Source organism: Oxyura jamaicensis, chromosome 4 (genome assembly GCF_011077185.1).
Source record: "Oxyura jamaicensis isolate SHBP4307 breed ruddy duck chromosome 4, BPBGC_Ojam_1.0, whole genome shotgun sequence".
Lineage (NCBI taxonomy): Eukaryota > Metazoa > Chordata > Aves > Anseriformes > Anatidae > Oxyura > Oxyura jamaicensis.
Window position 1 is genome coordinate 22,638,498 of NC_048896.1, and position 23,185 is coordinate 22,661,682.

A 23,185-nucleotide genomic window follows, 5' to 3' on the forward strand; every position below is an offset into this window, starting at 1 on the left:
GGGGACAGTTTCTGCTCACGATGTGACCGTCTCCAGAAAGTGGCCATGAGTTACTCCTTCCCTGGTGTGTGCTTGCAGTCCACGAGGCTACAGGCAGGCAAATGTCCTACCAGCCTTGTTCCTTGGCCTAGGCTTAGGATGCTGGCTTGTTAAACTCAGGCCTTCTGCTGAGGCAAAGTCTGCCTCAGTGGAGCAGGCAAAGCTGCAACTGCAGTGCTGTGAGCAGGGTGGGCTGCAGGGAGTGCTTTTAGCTATCATGGCTACAAAGTAATTGCAATTACCTTCACACAGCCTGGTTGGAACTGGCTGCAGATGAACAAAATTGTTGAACAAAGCACCAGCTAGGCAAAAAAGCAACAAACCAAAACAATGGAAAAAAACAATACCTCTATTTAGAAGAAAATAATACATTTTAAAATATGTTTTGCTATCTAGATCCAATGGAAATACTTCCCAATTAGAATATCCCTCTCACCACGGGAAAAATACTTTTGTAATTTCTGAAAACAAGTTTCCACTTGGCAAGTAAAACACCGTTACGGCTTTTCAAGGCCCTACACATACCTTAATACAGAGGTGTGCTTTTATCCTGAACAATAAACGTAACTGCCAAATCTGCATTCATATTAAACCACAGAGCTGGGAACCGTGACACAAACACCAGAGAAAAAAGAACACCGTTTTTGTGCCTTCCACCATCAAGATGAATGTTGTGTTTTGTTTTCTCCTGTTTTTTCAAGTTGAAACAAATCCAGATCTTAAGGATAGATGTAACACTAACATGCAATAGGATCGTGTGCAGAGTTAGAACAGTTACGAGGTCTGTACGTAAAAGCATTTCCAGTCACTGGATTCTTTCTCCCCATTAACTACAGATACTTAAAACGTTTCACGCGATATTTTGGATTAGTCGTACAAATCAGTTCTGTGGAAGGACCAATGACATTAATAGTAAACAGTCAGTGCATACTGGTAGTAAGCAGCGCGCAACACTTTACAGAAAAAACAATACTAGGCCTACAGGAAAAAATGACAGGTCTTCCTGGGTGATATGGGAACCTGCTGTGTCTTTACAAGGGTACTTTGCAGCCCACGCTCCTAAGGCCATTTGCAAAATTTACCCCTGTCATTTCTGTGATGAATCAGGCCTTTTTTCTTTTCACTGATATGGTGGTTATGATCGTCTATGGGTGTCAGTGCAGGTACAAGAGAGTGCAGAGCTGAAAAAGCAGGATCTTGAGCAGTTTTAAAACGTAGTTTTAAAGTTGTAACTTAGGTGGTAAGAAAGGTCTCCTCCTTTGATGACAGTCCAGATTCTCTTCCATCTCTATACCACAAAAACTTACACTTGACATGATTGTTTCTCCACGGTGGACAACGGTGGGTAGCAGTAGTTGCTATTAGGTCAGCTCTATTAATTTATTCTCCAAGCTCACGTGTTAAAGAAAATCTACTACTATGTCCTGATGAGTGGGGACCTTTCTTCTTCAGTACTCTGCAAGAAAGAAATTTTAACACAGGAAAGTTAAATGTGGCACATCACAGAGCTTCCACAGTGGGGAAGCTGGATTTCTGAAACTCCAGATAGGAAAATAAAAAGCTCATCTCCTACTTCTACGTGCAGTTTCATGGAGGAGAACCAACACTGTGCTGGACAGGTGCTGGAGGGTGGATGGCAGCTTTGGCAGGGGCAGGCACTGGGGTACAAAGAGCTGTCCCAAATTTGCTTACTCCAGGGGCTGGAGGGGATTGGGGCCAGTGGAAGAAAAGGGCCAGGATGTTCTCCTTACCCCCACTGGAGGGCAGGATGCTGCCATCTCTAAGGACAGCGAGTGAGGTGACGCAGGAATTAGGCCTACCAAGATCATGCTTTGCACGCCAGTGGGGCCAGAGAAGGCTCAAACTGCAGGATTCACAGTGTGAATGGGCAAGAAATTCACAGGTAATGGGCAAGAAATACAGTGAGACACATCCTGCAGAGAAAGCAGTCCTCCTGGAAGCTGGGATATAGGAGGCAGTGATGGGGCAAGTCGTTGATTAGTAGGATATTAAGGATGCAAAATAAATGGGAAGGTTCAGACTGCATCTTTGCAGGGCTGTGGAGCAGGTTGGGAAAGCGATGAAAGGGAGGAGGGAAGCTGTGTGTCTGGAGGTGTGGTCAGTTCTGGGCACTGCGTCACTGAACTGTCAGGGACATCCCCCAGCCAGACGAATTTCAGCAAGGACTCAGCATGGCAGATGTGCTCATTCACAGGCAAAGAAAAGGCCTGATTGCTTGGTTCCCTGTAGCACATTCCAGATGATGAAAAACCATAACCACCCTGGTGGGAGGTGGATCGCAAACAGACCTGTAACTGGCTGAGTTACTCTTACATCTGCAGGAAAAGCAACAAAAGTCACAGAGAAAACATGAAACTGAGGTGTCACTTGGTCATTTTAATCACTGTGCCGCCTCCAGGAACATCCAAGAGGGCTGGTATGAAGCCAGCACATAGGGAGGGGAAGGAATGCCTGGGACAGGGGCCTCAGGCAATGGGACAGTTTTGATTTTCTAGTTGAGCCTGCCAGAAATATGGGCAAAAGAAAAAGGAAGAAAGGAACAAGGAAAAAGGACAAGGTTCTGCTGTAAGGAAACCTGAAGTATGGTGCTGAGAACCCCTGCTCACAAAATGCTTCCTGGGTGCCCAGAGAGAACTGCAAGAGTGAAGCAAGAGAGACAGAGATCAGTTCCTCAACGCTCGAGGAAGGAAGGCTGAGGACTCTCCACCACTGCTGCCACCACCATCACACCCCTAACCAGCACTGGGTCCCACGGACTAAGATGAAGCACAGACACAGCGCAGCTGGGAGCTCTGGAAGTAGGCGTAATGGTGCTTTCTCAAGTGGTTTTAAGAAGGTACTTAGCCAACATCATACAAGCAAGACCACACTAAGACAACAGCACTATAGGGAGAAAACAGCCAACTAGAGTACCCAGTTTGTCTCATCTGAACCCTACTGCCTTAACTGTTAGGGTGAAGTTTGGGTTTTCAGCATTGCTAACTAACAGCCTTAATGCCAGCATGTCATTTTGTGACAGAACTTTTCATAGATGTACAAACTAGTATTGTCTGGATAATACTATCTGCGTGCTGTTGTCTGTAAAAGTCATCTGTTCTTTGGTCACGAATTTGCATAGTGATTCAGAAAAATAATCAACTAGCGTAAGGCAATTGTTTCTTGAGAACACTGTCCAATTGCCTGTGATTTCATGTCCAGCAAATATGGTGAACTTTTCACATCTTACCCTTCAGGGTCCTCTAGACAGGCTGATTTTTTATTTTTTTACTACTATCAGCAAGGGAGTTAGGCACAGAAGATACCACCTGCCTTACCACGTTTCGTATATTAGCTGCATTCCTTTGCTTTCATGCATTTATTCTGAGTCTATTAAAACTTCCCCTCCCTAGAAAGGTCATTTTAAACAAAAACAACATATAAAAATGTTTGTGTACAAAAAGGTACTGAAAAAATAAAATCAACCAAAAGAAAATCAAACACAAACTAACATACAGTAAGCAAAGTTGAATTCAAATGCTACTTACCTCTTCACTTACCCCCCGGGACCTGCACACGAGCACAATAAAAACAATCCCAAAAACAATTCCGATAGCCATGATTACAAAGGGGATTCCAGTTACAACACTGGCTTCCAGCAAGACGTGCTTGAGTTTGCTGGCAGATGCTTCATCAATCAGAACACTCTGGAGCCGAGAAAGATGAAGAGAGAATAAAGACTGATTTCTGTTCGTCTTTATATTAGGCCATTTTACTTTTGTGAGGTGTAGGATAACAACAGTTCCACAGTTCTCCACCTCTGTTTCATTGCTTCTTGATATACCTTCCCTCTAAGAATCCTTAGCTCTCCTTCTGTGGCCAGAGGGATAATCTGCTCTGCATTTATAAAGGAAGTAGTGACTTTGAATACTCAGTTTAGGAAAGCAATAATATAGACCTGGAGTAATGGCATGAATCATCAAAGCTAGTGTTCCCTGAACACAATGAAGGCAGTGATCCAACTACAGCATAGACTGTGCTACTACTGCATTCATAGAAGTCTCCACACAAAAAGATGTGATCCTGCAAGCCTTCTGCCTGTTCCTCGTGGCCAGTACTCTGCAATTACAAAGCCTACCTGACAGGGTATTTTCCAGAACTAAACGTAATGCAATGGTCAACAAACAGCAAGAGGATATTAGTAAGAAACAACAGCTTCCTACCTATCACTATATAAAGCAACAGGAAAACATGCATTTCTTTCCTGGCTAGCTCAAAGACGGTATTTTAGCAAGAATAAACATGCCACAATGCTGCAAACAAATAACGTATTTACCTCATTTAGATACATCACTGGGAAAATTAGTGTTCGGATGTTGCCTGTTTCACTGTGTAAAAAAAACAATAAGAAATTATGTTTTCCCCACTTTTCAACTTGAGGGTTCTGAAGACAGATTATAATAGAACAATGAACAACAAAACTGTCCCCAGAGGAATTCTGGACTTGATTTTCACCTCCCCACTCAAGAAGAACAATCTAAATCTTCAAAATGCTAAATAATTCCTGTTTTGGGATTTGGTGGTGAAAGAAAAAAAGGGATCCATAAGAGGCTCATGAATAATTACTGAATGACAGATTTGTGCCAGTCAGCAGGAATGCTAAGCTAAGCCGATGTTGAAGGTTACTCATACTTGTAAAACACAGAAACTATTGTCCACACAACATGCACAGAACAGTAAAAAAAAAAAAAAAAAAAAAAAAAAAAAAAAAAGAGTTTGTCACACATGAAATAACCACTTGCTCCTAGTTGTTTTAATGCAACAGCTCCTGGCAACTAGAAAACAAGCTGAAGAAACACTGACCATCCCGTAAGGACTGGGGTAATTAAAAGACTTATTTTTTAGTTATAATATGTGGCAAAGCTGTGCCAATAAACTGAGTAGCTGAGTAGCAAGGATTGCTGTATGGACTGCCTAAGTCTCAGGACAAAGGTTTCTTGTTATCATACCAATGCAGTCACCAAGGCAAGATCTTTCTCTCTGTCTGACCTAAGCCCTCCCTCCTGAGTTTTGGATAGGACTTGCTGGCTGTTTTGAGACACACCACTTGATCTTCTACTTTGAAGGCATTATTCCTTTCCATTTGGTTTTCACATGGATACTGCTGAGAAGTGATGGCATCTGCAGTATTTTTTTCTAAAAGCTGTGAAGAATAGGATGGCATGTCCTCACTGCAGTGAGCAGCAGCTTTCCAAGCTCTAGCCCCACTCCATTGTGGCAGACCCTCTCTTGGAGTTGCATCAGTGTAATATGACTGATGCCACCACAAGCATCATGTGTAACTTGTCTCCAGCAACTTCTTTTCTTGAATACTGTCTTTACGCTGCAGAAGGAACTGCAATAGCCACTTGATCTGTGATTGAAGAGCATACTGTCATTTGCAATTAAGATTTGACTAGATTTCTCTCTCTCACTTTCTCTCTCCAACCAATATTCCATCTGAACACTGAAGACAACTTCATTTTGAATATCAAATCAGCTCTGAGATATCGACCCTGCAGCACTTACAAAAATTCAGGTAGTTTTCTGACATGAACATTGACCTGCATCCGCTTGGCTGCTCGAAGGACAAGCCCTGTCAGCTGGGGAATAGAAGAAAGCAGTGAATTATTATTAGTATTATTATTTTTAAAGAGTAAGCATGAAATAGTAGGCATTAGGAGAATACAATGTAACAGTTACACTGATGTGGACTTAACAAGGCAATATAAGACCCACTTAGGGTTATTATTTATTTCCCTTCACCAAGGGAAGCTAATCTTGCAAGATACTATTGTATCTCATACGCCCAGATTTCAGTCTGCCTCTGAATTAAGTAGAGGTGAAGAGGCTACAACAGAAACAGGGGAACCCACACTTAAGCTACAGAGTGATCCCCCTTCTTTCAGATCTAGATGTAGTTTTGAAAAAGGCTATCACCTACTGCTGCTTGTTCTGGTCTCTGAATACTGTGTGAAAACCCTGCAGTCTCACAAAAAAAACCTTTCTGTTTGAAGGGTGACAAAGAGATACCGACCACAATGAATGGGAGCGAACGGCCACAAAGGTGATGAGAATGAAACGCTTCTCACAGCATTGCCACTGCTATAGTAAAGGTTGCAAATGGATGCCCAGAAATACTTTCCTTGTTCAAGAAGCCAAATTTAGTCTGGGGGGGTGGATGGAAGTGAGGAGTCGCAGAGCTCGTTTTACACTAATACTTCAAATGAGCTGCATAACAGAAAGAGCTTGGCACCAAAACAGATGTAAGGCAGTATCTGCACTAGATGTCGAGAGACACTATGCAATTTCCTCCATAGCAGCTTGATGAGTCAGACTCCTCTCTTTCTGTAAACTGGGGAGGTAATGATCTTGCTCTGTCCCTTGACCTACCTTCAGATGTGTGGATCTAGAGTACAGTGTAAAACCACAGACCATCAGCTGCAAACTCCTTTATTTCTGAAATCTCACAGTGAGATTACCCCAAACTCCACAAACTTCCATGAAAGACATGATCACCATGCTTCTGCATCTCTCCTTCCATGGCTCCATGCTATCTAAATTGAGTCCAACATCCACGGAGTATTGATCTGCTCTCTTAGTCCACATACCCAGCTTCTTCAGCTTGGGGAAAACACAGCCAGGACAATATGCCAGTGGCTGGGATGGCAGGGTGAGCAGGAAAAGTAGCCTCATCTGCTTCTCAGAAATATTTTAGCCTCTTTATTTCATCAATACCAGCCTGTTGGCATCTCTAATCGCACAGGCATGGTAGGAAGAGCATTTTAATTCCCCTTATCCAGCAAAATTTGCTCCATACAAGCACATTTGAATGGTTCCACATAAAATAACACAGCTTTGCTGAAGTCAATGAGGCTACATCAATACACGCCATCCAAGAAGGTAACCTAAGTCTATGTGCTTGGATTTGACTGCATTACCCTTTATAAAAGGCTGTACTTACGGGATTGATGTCCACAAATGTCTCATGATATTCCTTGGTTGGGTGCATGCCCTCTATGTCCTCTATAAACTTTTGCTCTGCTTGGTAGAAATGTGGAGCTGATAGAAATATGGGAGCACCTGGAATGTGAAAACAGAAAATCACCATTTAAGTAAAGAACAGGGTTTGAGAAAGTCTTTGAGGACCTCAAAACTCTTTGCACTGTGCTATTTACACAGTAAAGCCAAGTCCATTCTGGGGCTACAGAATGAACACTGATGCCCAGTCCTTAGAAGAAGCCAGATTTTCCCTTATGCAGCATCAGCATGGCTTCATGGCTTGCATGCTGGTCTTTTCACTGGTCATCCAACTATGCAGATGTGACAGCTACCTGGATAAGAGCAGACTACAAATGCCCAAACCGTTCAGTATGGATCCTGGTACTTCCTTCTGATTTCTTTGATTTCTTTGATTTACATCATTGCTGGATCTGATGACATCTCACAGGAACATCTCCCCTCAGATACATTTCCTCATTACTGCAGTTTAACACCAAACAACCACTTGTTGGTGACCAGTTTCACTGAGTACAGTCACATCCCTACAGGCCTCACCAAACTGGCCTCATTTATTTCAGTCAGAAAGGAGAAATATGTTGCTGCTGATGTCCTCCCAGTCTGATTCCACCGCCTGGTAACATACCTTGCTTGCAGATGCTGACATTGAGGACCCCAGTGCCAGGGCAGTTTCCTGGAGGCACACAGAATCCAGCATTGTCTGGGTTAATGGTGGTGTTGGCAAACACCATAGGAGAGGGCACAAAGCGGTAGGTTGGGATGCCTGCAACGCTTCCCGTGCTATCGTATACCAGGTAAAAAGATCTGCAAGAAAGGAAAGCCAGACCCAGATTTGTTAGTCTTGAGCATATGCTAAAATCTGCTGCAGATGTCTCTTTGTTGATGCCTACTTATCTACTTCAATTTACAGTAAGCTGCAGCCTTGGCCTAAGCCCATTCAATGATCTTCTGTGTTAAATTTAACAGGCTTTTGATCATCACATACACACCTCATCATTCTGCTGCTGCAAGAAACGGACAACCCTGTGCTAACTGTCATACTCCAGGGATATTGACACACCTGCCTTCAGCATTTTGGGGCTTCAGCCATGTCCCCGTGTTCCTATTGTGCGTTGTGTGAGGCAGTGCTGGTGCGTGCTACTGGGAGGGACAAGGCAAGGAACACAGTTGGGCAAGACCAGCCAGTGGAACATAAAGAAGGAAACACCATGCTTTTTTTCTAAATATTGTTGCATTTTAAATAGCACTGCTTCAAGTCAAACACCTCTGAAGAAGGCAATCTGCGTTTTCTAAAAAGCAGAACAAGGGAAAATTTTGGAGAAAAAGAAATTTCAGGCAAGGTTCACAGAAATCCTCTTCCCCTCATTACAAGCCTTGCCAGACAGTCCAGCCTGTCTTTCCAGTCATCTTTCAATTTTTCCCTCTATCCTTCTTTACAAATAACACATCCTTAATTTGATACAGATTTTATTAATATTATTATTTTATTTATTTTTTGGTTTATCTCTCTCATAGTTCATAGCACAAATGAATACTGAACACTAACCCTGCTAAACAAAATGATGGAAGGAAAAATATTAGCCTAACATAAAACCTCAACATCAATGAACATAAATGCTCTGCTGTAAAATCTGAGTGATGATTTTTTCCTTTTCTTACCTGCAGAAATCAGAGGAGAAGATATAAATGTTCTCATCTTTGCTAATCAGTGGGTGAAAGGATGTCCCATCTGTTCCGTTGATCATGTTACATGACTTTGTTGTCCACCAATTCAATGACCTGAAGAAAATGAAGCAAAGAGAATAAGTGTTAAAAGACATCTGAGCAGTGGTCAGGCCAGCTTATGGTCTGAGCAAACAACAATCAGACCTGTACAGTGCTATGTCCTATTGCCTCAGCTCTGCTAACAACAAGGAGCATTAAAATGGGTTTAAATTGCTTTTGTCTTCTCTTTAAACTGGCACCAGGCAAGTAAGAATCCAGGGAGGGGTGTCAGGGAGGTTAACCTGTACCATGGAGCAGTCAGGGGTTCAGAGGTGAGTGCTCACAGCAGTTTGTTGTCTAGGGGCAGGGACTGTCTTCTTTTCATAATTATATGACCCATACCAAAATACTGGAGGCCTGGTCTGAGCTAAGAGCTGCTAAGAACTACCACCATCCACAAAATAAATGATTTTTTTTTTTTCTAAAGAATGTAAAGGTGAACATTCTTGTTCAACAAAAATGTGAAAAGTGGCAGATTTTGACAGAGGCCTAACCACATTGAAAAACTTACTCTTTTCCTTTCCATTCCACAATCCTTGAGAAGTTAAGGTAGTTCCTTTCCCCGCTTAGGAAAACATATTCTCCATCATCAGTTCCATTCATCTGCAAACAGATACGTAAGTTTTTAATCACTCCTGACTGGTAACAACTGGGTGACAGGAGACCAAGCTGCCATCACTACAAATCCACCACAAGAGTGATGGACTCCCCTGAGGTAAGTGCAAATCATTAAACTCCACCTTGAATATAAGTGAGGTGGACGTGACTGCGCTAAATTCTCACCCCTCCCAAGTGAATGGAATGCAGCATTAGGTTAGCCTTTTTTACCCTTTGAAATTTGCCACTGAAAAAGCAGACTTTAACAAAATAAACCCACAGAAAATAACTTGGGTGCTGTAGGTATCTCTGAGAAACAAGGAGTCCTCCCGGCCCAAGGTGACTTACAGAGACACTGTGGAAGCCAGGAATGGTTACAGCACAGAACTAACACATCATCTCAAATAATTACTGCCAAGGAAATTGGTCAGGAAATTTTCTGATAGTTTGCACAAGTGGTGCCAAAAAGGCCATGTTATTCAAAGCACAATCAACAGTGGCATTGTTTACATCCACTCTTGGAAAGCTTATACATATTTGACAAAGGGAAGTGAGATAAAACACTTGCAGCTGTGCTACAGGCCAGTGCCTAAACACAGCCAAATTGAATGGGGAACATCCTTTTGCTACCTCTGCCACCTGCCTCCTGGCCTCAGCCTGGGAGCAACCTTCTCCACTGGCGGGTGATGACAGTCCCAACTCTGTAGCAATGACATCACCCCTAATTTAAAGCAACCAAAAGTCTCATATGCCAGTTACCTTATTAAAGAAACCAAACACTGGATCGATCTCGGGATGCAGAAGATGAATGGTTGACAGCAGCCTGTCCTTGTAGCCCCACAGTAATTCATGCACGGTGCGAACTGTAAACAGGGATTCTTGGTATAGGAGCAACAGCACCTCTGTGGCAAACTGAAGAGAGGTTGCCCTGGTCCACTCCATTGCAGTCTGCCAGGGGATTGGAATCAGGAAAAAATGGTCAGATTTCATGTAGAATAAATAATTAGAGCTGCATACAAACACAGACACACACATTTCAGCATGGCACACATTTGAATTGTATTTTCAGTTTCACTATTTCCACTTGCGGCAAGTAATGTGCTGGCTAACAGGTTCTTCAGCTATTCTCCTCCAGGGATGTGCTCCTGCAGATTCCTGTTCAGCTAAGCATGGGCACACAATCAGTTTGGTTCTGTGCCACTGACTTCTGTAGGCTTAAGAATGCATTTAAAGTGAAACATGCAAAACTGCTTTCTAAGCAGCTTGAATTTCACAGGTATATTACAGCTGGAGATGCACTTTGAATTTCAGCCTTAGGAAATTCTGGTTTACATTTTGAAAAGCAAAGCCTGTAAAGATGGGCATTTCTCTAAAATGCAAACAATACCAAAATTTATTCCCTTTGTAGTAATTTTACAACATGTATTTAAAAAAAAAGGCAAAAACAAAAGAAAAAAAATTATTCCTTGGGTGAACCAAGCTGTAGTTCTTCTAGTACAGCCTGTTACAGTACACCACAGTCAAAAGTCTGAACGAGAGATAATACTTGCTACACTCAAATGCCTGGAAGGAACTGTAAATACAGTGACTGTATTGTTTGCAACTCGTAGTAAACTGTGTTCTATCTAATGCCACATACAGAGAATTTATGCATTCATTCATAAAATCAGACAGACATTTTTAGAAATGCCAGGCAAAATTGAATGCACCCTGTAATTGAAGTCAATTAAACTATTATGGGGAGTAAAGGCTTAGTTACACAACCAGCAAGTATTTCGGTACTGTCTCATTTGCTTTGCAAGGTATGACAGCTTTGTATCTGCCTGTTCTCATGCTATCCCTGTGTGAGACCAAAAATAATGGTCTGCCTCTCATCACTAGAATGAGACTGTCTTTGCAAGATTGTCTCACCTAATACAGATCGGGGGTGCCTGTCTTAACTGTAACTTTATTCTCGCAGCACCTTTTCATTCAGTGGTATCTGAAACCCTTCTACTACCTTTTTTTTTTTTTTTTTTTTTTTTCAGTTTGTGATGCAGGGCTGGAGGCAATTTTTGCAATTTTGACCAAAATAACCCCAAACAAATATTCCAAGCCTTCTCATTCAAATGTCTGAGTTCCTCCTACGTATCTGAGATCACTAACTCCCTAATTTCACTTGGTCATGAAAACCCAACAAGCCTGATTTCTGCTCATCTCTTAAGTGTGTCAGCTCTCAGCACAGGAGTGCGGTACTAACACTCAGAGGTGTATGGGGAAGGAAGAACATAATAAAAAAAATCCCACAACAGTCCAAACCAAAACTGAATGCAGTATCTGCCTCAGACATAAGCTGCCTCTCTAGTTCTTCAATCACCTTTATCTACCACAAAGGGAGAGACAGTATGGAATGACAAGCTGTAGGTGTAAAGTGAGTTAGGATGATTTCCAAACAGAAACAGAGGAGAACTCACCACTGCAGGTACATTAATTGTTCTGATGAGATCCACTTCAGGGTCTCCAACTGACTTCTGAGGCTCAAATACATATGTCTTTGGATTCAGAGCAGATACTTTGGTGCCATTGTCCAAAAACTGAACATGCACTCTTGGCCTGTATTCTCTGAAAAACAAGGAAGTTTACTCTGTAAGCAAGTTAAACATGTACAAATGACATTAACTGCAACTTGTGGCCATTCTACTGCTCTAAGCACACGAAGGGTAGGATTTTCAGATCACTGGCAGTTGGTCCATTTTTGCTGCTGCTGCTGTCAGCAACACAACTCCCCTTTGTGTCAACGTGAGCTGAATTAGACCTCACAGGATACTTCCAAAAGGCCCCATGCCCTAATTGCACTTCATATTTTTACCTTGTCTTTAAGTACTTCCAAGGAAAGAGAACAATTTCAGACAGTACAGAACGATTTAGAGACACTATATATAAGGCTTTTGCCTCTTTGCTGCAGGAAAAATTTGCTCCCAGCCAAAATAAGATGTAGGTTTCACCTAAGTCTCAATAATCTGACCTAAGAACCTAGCAGAATCTTTCTGCTGGTGTCCACGTACTTTGCAATAGGGCTTCTGGGCTTATGTGTGACACAACTACAGAACAAGCATCGTTTTAGCTCTTCTCCTTTAATTGTGAGGTAGCAATCCTGGATGCAACAGAAATTCAACTGATTTTTTTTTTTTTTTTTCCTGAACTGCTCCTGGGTTTGGAGCTTGCTTCTGGTACTGTCTAAGCAACAAAATAGATGAGCTACAAACGAGCAACAAAAAGGTCAGGATTGCTGTCAAACAAGTCCAATTGGCAAGAAACATCAAATGCTACCTGCTAGCCTAGTAAGGGAGTCAGATCTTAATCACTCTGAAGCACATGTCATAACCATAATTCAGTGCATGGCCAGGACCATTTTCCAAACAAGAACCACAATTCTGCAGAACTGGCAGGCTTAGGTTCACAATAAGACACATATCAATCTTCAGCAATCCAGGAAACAGCAGCGGCAGGTTGTCTTCTCATGGTGTGATCCTTTTGGCATAGGAGTGAGGTGAAATAGACCATATTTCACGAGTCCACATTCAATCAAGAGTTTGTTGACTTCTACACTGATTTGCCTCCAGAGTAAATTTTAACTCCCAAGATGCAAAGGTGAATTATTCTGCAAGACCCTGTGCTGTGATGTTCTTCATTCATTTCAGATCCTAGATGCTATCCTGGCTGCACTAGATCTAATTAATGCAGCTTCATGACAGGCTGTATCACTCTGGTTCAGTCTTTCAAACTTAAAGCAAACTGGGAAGGCCCATGAAACTATTCTTCTTAGAAATCAACCATTTCCCACCTCCCCTACAAAAACAGTGTATCTACTACTCTTCAGCACCTCTACCTCCTAGGAACACTTTGGTCAGGCTACACTTCCAGCTTGCTTTGGCAAGAGTCTCTTTCACGTTGATTTACTCTATAGCCTAGGGCTTGAACTGAGGGGATCGGAATGGACAGTTGTGAAGAGCCTTACCTAAAATAGGCCGGAGTTAGCCTGAGAAGCCTCTCCAACTCTAAAAAGTCTGCAGAGGAAAATAATACTCCCTGATTAGGGACACAAGGAGGAGGATCTCAGATGTTAAAGACAAAAAACTGTTAATGTGTCCAAAACCAGATAATATTCAAGTGTTCTTTAGGGCTTGGCAGCATGCACTTCAGAATGAATTATTTTATATATTGCAAATATAACTTCCAGGATTTAAAAAGACAAGCACTACTGCATTTTAGATACAGAATCTATGTCTGCACTAACTGGGTTTACAATTTATATGGGTCAAACCTATGAACTGTTTGAGGCTTAACCATGCAGGATATGACTGTATTTAGCTGTCCCACCTCCTCTCTGCCACTCTTGGACTTTTTCCCATGCCTGTCAGGGGTGGTTCACTTCCGGCCTTTCTCCCCAGTAGCCCATTTTATAAAAACACTGAGCCACACACTTCATTTTAGAGCATTTTGGATGTTCTGCTACATACTAACCTGGTATTTATTCTGTCGCTCTAGCATGCAGTATGTTTGCAACATCCCTCCCTTCTTCCTCTCCTCCCATGTGCCTCCTCTCTTTCCCCACCCACTGCCGGCAGCCTGGTACAGTCAGCAGCAGCAGCTAAGCAAGGATTAAAGAATCTGCTGGGAAAGAGCACTCCAGCTTTTTAACTTTGCTATTTCTTCCATCAGGCAGAGCGCAGCACAGTCGAATCCTGTTTGGACACGTCCGAAGCGGGCAAACCAAGCGAGGCAGGAGCAACTGAAACACGCAGCGCTGGAAGGAGCAGCCTGCCTACCTCGGCAATAAACAAGTCGGGGAGCGCCTGCGTCGCCCGCCCCAGCCCGATCACATGCAGCCAGCCTGTGGTGTGTGCTGCAGGGGAAGGCTCGCAGAGAGCCACAAAACAACAGCTCAGGCTGGGCCTCCCCTCGGGCATGGACCAAGCCAGGCAGCCCCGTCCATCCCACAGAACTCCTTCATGGGTAAGGTGCAGCTTCACAAAGCAGGCTGTGTGTGACGCCTGGAAGATGCTGAGGAAAGGGGAAAAAATATAGCAAATGGGAGTGCAGAAAAGCAAGGACCTATGAGGTTTCATGTAGGTCTTTTACATCTAGAAGCAGCCCTGTTTATCTTCCTGCTGACCAATTATCAGGATTATACTACACAGACCTGAAGGAAAGCTTGGGAACTTGAAAGCTTCTCTATCTTTTCCCCACCTCTACAAGTTTATCTAATAAAATATATGTTGCCAGAGTAGCACATGTAGTTTGCCAAAGCTAAACAGACACAGTAATGAAAAACAGAGATGGGAAAAGACTGAGGGCAGAGGGTGAAGCAAAACTGAGCTGTAGGAGGAGAGGAACAGAGTGGGAAGACATACTGCAGAGACTGAGGCAGCCCGAAAGGCTCTCCCTTTTACTCTACAATATTTTTAAAAATACTGACAACCAGATCCTGATCATTCTGCAGCTTAGGTAGAGACAACTCCTTCTGGCACTGAAACTGCTCTGAATGAATGTCTGACCAGTGAGACTGACAATAAAAAATCAGCATTTTTGCCATGGTTCTCCTGCCTCCATGAGTTCAAAGACTGTAACACCTCCTGCCACAGGACTGCTCCTGGTTTTACACTGCTGCATGCAGAGGAGCAGAATAAAGCTCCAAACGAAAACTTGTTTGTAAGGGGACTGAAACCTCTCCACATGCAGCAGACTCAGACTGCTCAGCATGGAGCCATACCATGCAGAAGGAGAGTCATGAAGGCTGGATAAGCTCCAACACTGAGCATGGCCTTACTGAGTCCTGCCATCTGTAAAAATAGTAGATATTTCTGAATCTAAGTAGGTTTCATAGTGAGGGCTGGTTAGGGGAGTTCCCTTTAGTTCCACTCTGTAACTAGTTTTCTGTCCACATTTTTAATGATAGGAGTTGTGCAATTTCAACTAGGAACTAGTTTCTGAGTGAATCACATTTTTATGCAACACTCTGCTTACATCTCAACCAGTCACTGCCTTTTCCCTCACAAGACAGCAGGCCACGATGCAGAGAACTTCCTCTGTGTTCAGCAGCTGAGGAGCAGCAGGACACGAGCAAAATCTTGCACTAGATCTAACAGAAGACCCTGGCTGAATCTGAAACTGCTTCCAGGCTGTTGATGTGCCAGCCGAGTTGTACTGTGCAGGTGGTGTATGACCATTCTCTGTTGAATAAACTTGCAAGCCCACATTAGCAGCTAGGTTTTGTCCTAGAATGGGATCCCAAGCATTCTGGATCTCACTTCTTTGCCTCCTTACACAAAACAGGTTCAGTGAAATGTGAACACAGTGAAATGGTCCTACCGGTAGGTGTACGGCCCTTTTTCCTCTACAAGAGGAGTAGCTCCTTGAAGCACTTCTAACGGATTTGTCACATTAAAAAAGTAGAACTGCATGTAGACTGGTGGAGGAGGATCTTCCCAGGCTTCAAAGGTTTCTGTGCCATTTTTTAATACTGTTCCCTGAAACACGAGAAAGACAAATCAGCTGTTAGTGATAGATGCTGAATGATATTTACAGGTAAGAGAGGAATTCTCTGTCCTCAGAACAAGGACAAGCAACACGATTGGAGATCCCAACTCTACAAATACTTTGTGCTTTACTTTGAAGCACCTCATTAAATACCAACAAAATCAACATATGCTATAATGCTTGCAGCCCTGGGGCATACTTCTGTTGGGATTGTTTTTCTGCTGCTTCCTACAAACACTTCTGCCTGACATTTTTCAGAACGAAGACTTATCAGCTGTTACACAATGATCCTCTTGCACTTTCTATATAAGCAAAAACCTAACCTGGTGTGAAACACCACAAAACATACCCACATTACAGATAGAAGAAGTGGAAACCAACACTGTGAGGCCGAGAAGTCCCAAGAGAGATGTCTTAGGAGAAACAAGGCCAGAAAAGAAGCTTAGATTCGTTGTGGTTATGATTTCTTTGCCTAAGAATGACACATTCCAGTACAGCTGTAAGATTATCTCCAAAGCAATTGGAATTCATTTCTCCTTGGGCTGGGAGGAAAACCTGTAAGCGATAGAAATTTCTTTCATTTAGGCAGACTGGGATTCATGCTTTTCTGAGGTCTCTGAATAAGGCAAAGATTCTTTGTATTCAACACAACGTGGGCCTACAAAACAGGAGCTGTAAATCATTATTTTATTACATTATTAATTAATGATTCAATAATTCCTTTACTCACCACGTCTTATAAGGAAGGTCACAAATGTACCTGTATGTGGCTCTATTAGGAACACTTAACACAGATCTCAACTCCTTATTTTATTACCATTTAATTTTAGATAAAACTGACTGCAACTATAGAAGAATCACCACCGCCACCAGAATCAAAGCTTTTCACATGTTTTTAACACTGTTACTGCCAGTGTTACAGTTAAGAAAAAAAAAAAAAAAAAGGCCTGCAGAGTGGAATTTTCAGAAATAAGTACAAACAACTGTATCTTCGAAAATCATAACACTAGTAGGCGGAAGAAGGGAGGGGGGAAAATTTGCAATTAAATGGGTCTCGTCAACACTTGCTCTTTTTATTTTTCTGAGAAAACAAGTCAAATATTGTAAGTACAAAATCAAAGGCAGGGCAAACTGGCCAGCTGCCATGTCCTGGTTACTGTTTATGGGTTCTTAACTTTATCAGCTACGGGATTATCAGCTACAGCCTCAGGATTCATCCTTGGCCTTCCCATTGAAGGAGCTGTTTTCTCTGCATGCAGATTTTAATTTTGAATGATTAGATAAAGAGAAGACCTTTTAAAAGAAACACGTATTGGCAGGAGCTTGGAATGGTGGCAGTACTCCTGAATGGCAATGAAAGCCAACCCAGCTGGTAGCACTCTGCAGTTGCAGACTGCTTTCCTCTGAGAATTGCAAACCCTGTATTCTGTGAACACCACAAAAATAATGTTAGGCATATTTCAGGTGCTTTGTGCATTTCTTTGGAACTATCAGCATCTCATATATACCATTTCCTACACAAATCAATACTTTTGACCCTGTTTTCTTGCAATCTTATGCCAAGGAGGCTCACGTTTGTATTCAGACAGAGCCTGCATGAAGCTGGTTTGTAGGATCAGGAACAGAAAATCTCACTAAATCAGGCATACTGTTTCCATGACACTACCAGAAAGGGCTGGGAGTGACACAGCAATGTATTTAAGATACCTAGAGATAACTGAGATAGCTTTTCTCCATACGCAAATAACCACAGTACAAAGTCAGGGGTTTCAGAGGTCTGATGTCTGCTCCTTTCCTAAGTTGTGTACAGCTCACATTTCTCATGTGCATGAAATACATTTGAGCATAAGCTTGACACTGATAAAAAGACTAACTCTTGCCTGTCTTGACCTTAAATCTCCCCAACTAGGAATTTGTACTATTCCCCAGCATCTAGTAAGCGTATTCAGGGCACCTGTCTGCTGCTCAAATTGCTCTCATATGAGGCAATTGAAGTGAAAGATTGTCAACATTTAAAAAATACACGTGCACCCCAGACATACTAATTCCAGTTTTAGGCTCCAGTCTATCCCTTATGAGAGGGATGGCATTTACCAGGTGCAGGGAGGTCACTGCCCCATGCCACTCTCCTGAGCTAGACTTTAAAGAAGCTCCCCACCTTGATGATGAATTGCTAAATGTCACATCAGTTTCTCTCGTGCTATATACATATATGCACCAGACTACATGCAAAGAGCGTTAACAGGAAGGGAATGAAGGAGTTTTTCTCCGGAAGGTCCGCATAAATGCAGGTCCCTGAGACTTTGAAATCTTAAGTGATCCCCTGGGAGATGGCTACAGAGCAAAAGGGTAGTGAAACCAAGTCATCTGGTGATTTATTTGCTGGATCTGCGTAACACTGTTTGGATCTCCCACAGCAATGACAGTATATTTTTAGCTCTGTACAGTGACAACACCAGTTGTAAACCCAGATTCACAAACTTCTGAGCAGGACTCAGATACACTGCTGTGAAATTCTCAAGTAATAAAATATGGCAAGCTCTTTTCTTCAGTTTTTCACCAAATGGTATCAGGGGTATTTGGGTCTGCCACATGATATTAAACAGCTTGGGCCTAAGAGCAAAATATGAGCACCTTTTTTTTTGAACAAAACATATGTCCATGTCCCTCAGCTGACAGCATTCTGTTTAGCTCTGCTGACTGACTCACAGAAGAGTAGGATCTGATGTTACAGATCGTTTTTTTGTCAGAGGCTGTGGTCACCGCTAGGTTAGGAAGGCTGCAAAATACTAGATCATAGGACTGCTATTTAATCTGAAATATGTAAAAGATACAGCCCCACTGCAGTTATTGTTGCTGTACTGAACAAGGCTTTTTCTCTTGATACATTTACATGCAGGAACAAGACATACAGAGTATTCAGAAACCCCAAGTCAGACACTAGTCCTGCAGGCAGTAGCCCAAAGAGGCCTCAGACTCAGAGATTCTGTCTCACGGAGATGCAAAGGTGCACCAACTGCAAGATCACCACCCAAAAGCAGTAGATAACATCATGTTGTGTCCTCACTCAGCAGCACAGCAGAGGCTGTCGCTTCCAAGAGGAGTCCACATTCATCTCAAGTGTATGAAAACATCTGTCCTGCTGACTTATTTATCATGCCAGGCCTGAATTTGCACCGGTTGCATTCTCTGGTGTTTCCTTGTCTTCACAAAGAGGGAAAAAAAGGCAGTTTATGCTCCCAAATGTAATTGCAATTGGTGGTGTTGATTGGAGTAGAAAATGATGCTGAACTTTTTTGGAACTTGTACAGAAAATTAAATATATACATACACTTTTTTTTTTTTTTTTTTTTCCTGGAACTGCAAAATGATCTAGTTCCAGGACATAGTTTTATACATCCATCTGTGACAGAACTTACTTGAAGCTTCTTAAAAGGAGCAACAGGGTAAATCTTCAGACCAATACGAGCAGACTTTTCTGACCCTGCACTTTGGGAACTTTCTGTTCAAAAGAAGCAGCATCTCAACTCATTATTTGTCTAAACCTCCATGGTCTAGTGTTTCACATTAAACAAAATCTAAAAATGATCAATGCATAAAATAAATCAAGGGATAAAGTATCTTCCCTGACCTTTTGGGCCCCAAATACTCCTGACAATCCAGCTGTGGACAGCTGGCAACAAAGGCCCATTGAAATTTCAAGGGGTTAGAAGACTAACCATTTTCTAAATTTATCAGTGTGAGGCATGTGGCATAAACAGAACATTTGAGGTAAAGGCACAAGGGCTGATTGCCCAAGCTTCGCATTAGGTGCGTAGCTCAAGGGTTGTTATAGTCATAAACTGCACACTTATGGCAGTAAAATCCATAACCATATAACAAATGTATAGCATAACGCAAACACTGCTTGCAGCTAGGAAGGCTTTTCACCTGTGGGCAGCTATTTTACTCTTGTTTATTCCAGGTTTTTTTTCCCATTATTTGCTGGAATTTCAGGTGCTACCGCTGGTAACTAACAGATACTAGACATGATGGACCAGTGGTGCTCAAGTTCACAAAGAGCCAGTAAGACTGACAAGTAAGACAGAGCATAAATCGGCACAGTTTGAATCCTTTCTGGAAAGGGTGCTCCAACTGTCGTTGTCACCACATATCTACCTACTGACTTTCCAGGGGGTGCAAAGTTGATGCCCTGCTGGATCCCCAGCCTTCCGATACACCTACTGTCTTCCTGAACAGACTTTGCTTTCCCTGGAAAGGATGCATCACACAAATCCCCTGGTACAAGCTGACCCATCCTCAATGCTGCATGGGTCCTGGGTTTGGACACACAGGTGCTTCAGCTGGTCCATAATGCAGTCATTCATTTAAATTTACTTCACTGTCAGTCAGCACTGCTGGAAAGCCTTCAAAGGAGCATGAACTACCCCATGAAAAGGACAACCTCTTTCTGCAGAGAGGGTGTGGAGGGTAAGAGGGGCCAGCATGAAACTCATGAGCACAGATGACATTTCTTGTCCGCTGCCTTGGACTTCAGAGCAATCAGAGAGTTCAGAAAGCTCTAGTCCTGCCACACTGCAAAGGCAAATTGAGATTTGTCTATTTGCACAAGATTTTCTAAGCCGTACACATCAGTAGCTACGAAGTTACTCTTATATAATCAACCGTTAAGGGTAAGGAGTTGTGTAGCTAAGAGATAATACGTGTAAGGAGGATCACACCTAATTCCTGACAGTCCTACACTGCTGCCAAACTATTTCTTTTTACCCCACTGCTCCTGTGGTAAGAGCATGAAATAGACTTGAAACTAACTTCTGCTGCGATGCAGACAGACTCCTTTCCTGCAATATGGGAGATGGAACTGTAGATGTCTACGCAAAGCTGCACTGTTTGGCTTGCTTTACACATAACTTTGCACACACAGACATTCACATCAGTTCACATCTGCCTTTCAGGCTGCCCGGAGAAGGCATGAGCGGACAATCGGATGACTCCAGGATAAACCACCCATTCCCCATGCTGTGCTCCAGCAGGGCAGAAGGAATTACCTGGGGACAAACACTGCAGGAGCAGCTGCACGAGTAGATCCCGAAGAGCAGCTGACACCCTGACAGGCTGCACGACACCTAGGGAGGCCTGGTTTTGTCTATCCCCAAAACTTTAGGGATACATTTCAAAGTGTAACTTGTTTTAAACTGACTGCCAACCTAAAAATGCCCTCGTTAAGCCAAATTGGTGTAAGATAACACAGTGCAGCTTCTCTGTTAGGAAATGCTTGTTGTCAATACCTTAAGGAAAAGCACAGTGCATCGGTTAGGACATTACGGGGGATGAGCAGACTTCTGTCACCAGTTAGACATCACTGGTTACATCACATCATTTCTTAGCACTCTTGGTTTCCCTGTCTGCATAAGAGACAATATTCCTCAGATGAAGCAGATTAGTAATAATTTACATGCTTCACAGACATTTTAAAGGACATGGCTCATGAAAAGTGCTTCAAGTCGGGGAGTTTCTAACACTAAATTGACCCTTTTCAGTGGACCACCATACAAACCCAAAGGGCCAGCATGAGAGAGGAACAAAAGCTAAGGCAGACCATGACCAACGACGGCTCTGCAGTAGTAACAATGCCAGGATGGGTGCTCCCAAATTTTGCTGCAAGCAGCTTTGAAGAGCAGGGTAAATGCCGTGCTGCCACCACCCAGCCTGGGGAACTAACACGTGTTTCAGCCCAGAGCACACCTAGCGCTGTCAGGCAGCAATAAATGGAGCAGCAGAACACGCCACTGTCTGAGAGCTGCTAGAAACTCGTGATACAGATGGCAAAACAGGAGGCAAGAGGGGTGCTTTAGGTGTTCCCTGCCCTCCCTACGTGTTGCTGCTCTGGAGCAGGCCCCTCATTACAGCAGCTGCCTCACAGCCAGGAAAGCTGCCTCGAGAGAACTGTTTTTCACTCTTATTTACTGGATTTTTGCCCAGCTCTGCCCGAGCCCCCACCTGGCCAGGCTGTGCAGGGCCGGGAGCTTCGCTGCCGGGGGATGCTCCGGCCCTCACCGAGCGCGGCTGCGGCGAGGAGGGCGCCTGGCAGCGCCACCCACCAGCCCCTTCCCTCCCTCATCCTCCTCCCGGGGTTATCTGCGGAGGGAATAAACCCGTCAGGAGGGCCGGGGGGTGGCGATCGGCTCGTGCTCTCACCTGCTTCACCTGCAGGTCCACCACGGACTGGAAGACGTGCGCCACCAGCAAGGAGATGCTGGCGATGAGCAGCGTCAGGGCCAGGACCCCCGCCGTGACGAGGCACAGCGACTTCATGGCCGCCGCCCGACCAACAGGGACACAGCCGCCACCGCCGCCGCCGCCACAGCCGCCGCCAGGCCCCGGGCCGGGCGCAAGGGGCGGGCGGCTGCCTCGCCACGCCTGCCGACGGGCCGGGAGGAGGCCCCGGGCTTTCCCGGGCCCTCCCGCTCCGTGCTTCGGCCCCTCAAGGCCAGGAGGGTGTCGGTGGTGGGCTGGGGGCGAGGGGAGCGGCGGTGCCCCTGCCCGCGGGAGGCTTTGTGGTGCGGGGACCTCCTCGGTCGCTGCACCGCGCTCTGCTGGTCAGGAAAGGGGGAAATGTGACCCGAAAGGCTTCTGTTCCTGCTGGCAGGAATTCCTCGTGTCTGCTCGGGATGGACCTGCTAGTGGGCGGCTCTGGATGCAGCAGGAGTGTTTCAAAGGTTTTCTGGAAATCGAGCAGAAAAACAGCTGCCCGTCAGGAAGATGGTTAGGGGAAAACTTGTAGGGAACAGAAACTGCCTTGGGAGTGAATGAGGCTTCATAGGGATCAGCTTCTACTCTAATTCGATACAGATCAGTTAAGCCTCTCATAAGAAATAAATTGATGTACCACTTTCTCCTTTAAAAGACAGTGGGCACTACTGCTCCAGCCTCCCACTCGTAATTGCTTCCTGGAGTACTGCTAGCGGGAGGGAAAAATACCCACAGCAGCGGCTTTCCCAGCACCTCTTTGCTATTTGCCCTCTGTCACAGCCTTTGTATTTCACAAAAGGAAGGAAACCCACAGTGATACAGGACTCCTGGCCCATAGCCACAGTCCTGCTGCTACCAGCGCTTTCATTTTTGAAATCATGAGCCAGTTCCCTCTCCTCTTCCACTGCCAAATCATGAGGCTAGCAGCTTGCCATCATCATCCCCGTTCAAGTTATGC

At 43.9% G+C, this 23,185-nt stretch overlaps 1 protein-coding gene across 1 annotated transcript; it reads right to left on the reverse strand.

Moving 5' to 3' along the window:
- Positions 1 to 365: 365 nt before the first annotated feature.
- On the reverse strand, positions 366 to 22,381 carry SCARB2 (scavenger receptor class B member 2). Its single transcript, XM_035325637.1, has 12 exons — positions 22,174 to 22,381; positions 15,808 to 15,965; positions 11,910 to 12,057; positions 10,216 to 10,404; positions 9,371 to 9,462; positions 8,755 to 8,874; positions 7,721 to 7,899; positions 7,040 to 7,158; positions 5,605 to 5,678; positions 4,373 to 4,424; positions 3,585 to 3,743; positions 366 to 1,495 (listed from the first exon to the last, which is right to left on the reverse strand). The coding sequence occupies exons 1-12, from the start codon at positions 22,288 to 22,290 to the stop codon at positions 1,457 to 1,459; spliced, it is 1,446 nt and encodes a 481-aa protein (XP_035181528.1). The 5' UTR covers positions 22,291 to 22,381; the 3' UTR covers positions 366 to 1,456.
- Between the last annotated feature and the right edge of the window lie 804 nt (positions 22,382 to 23,185).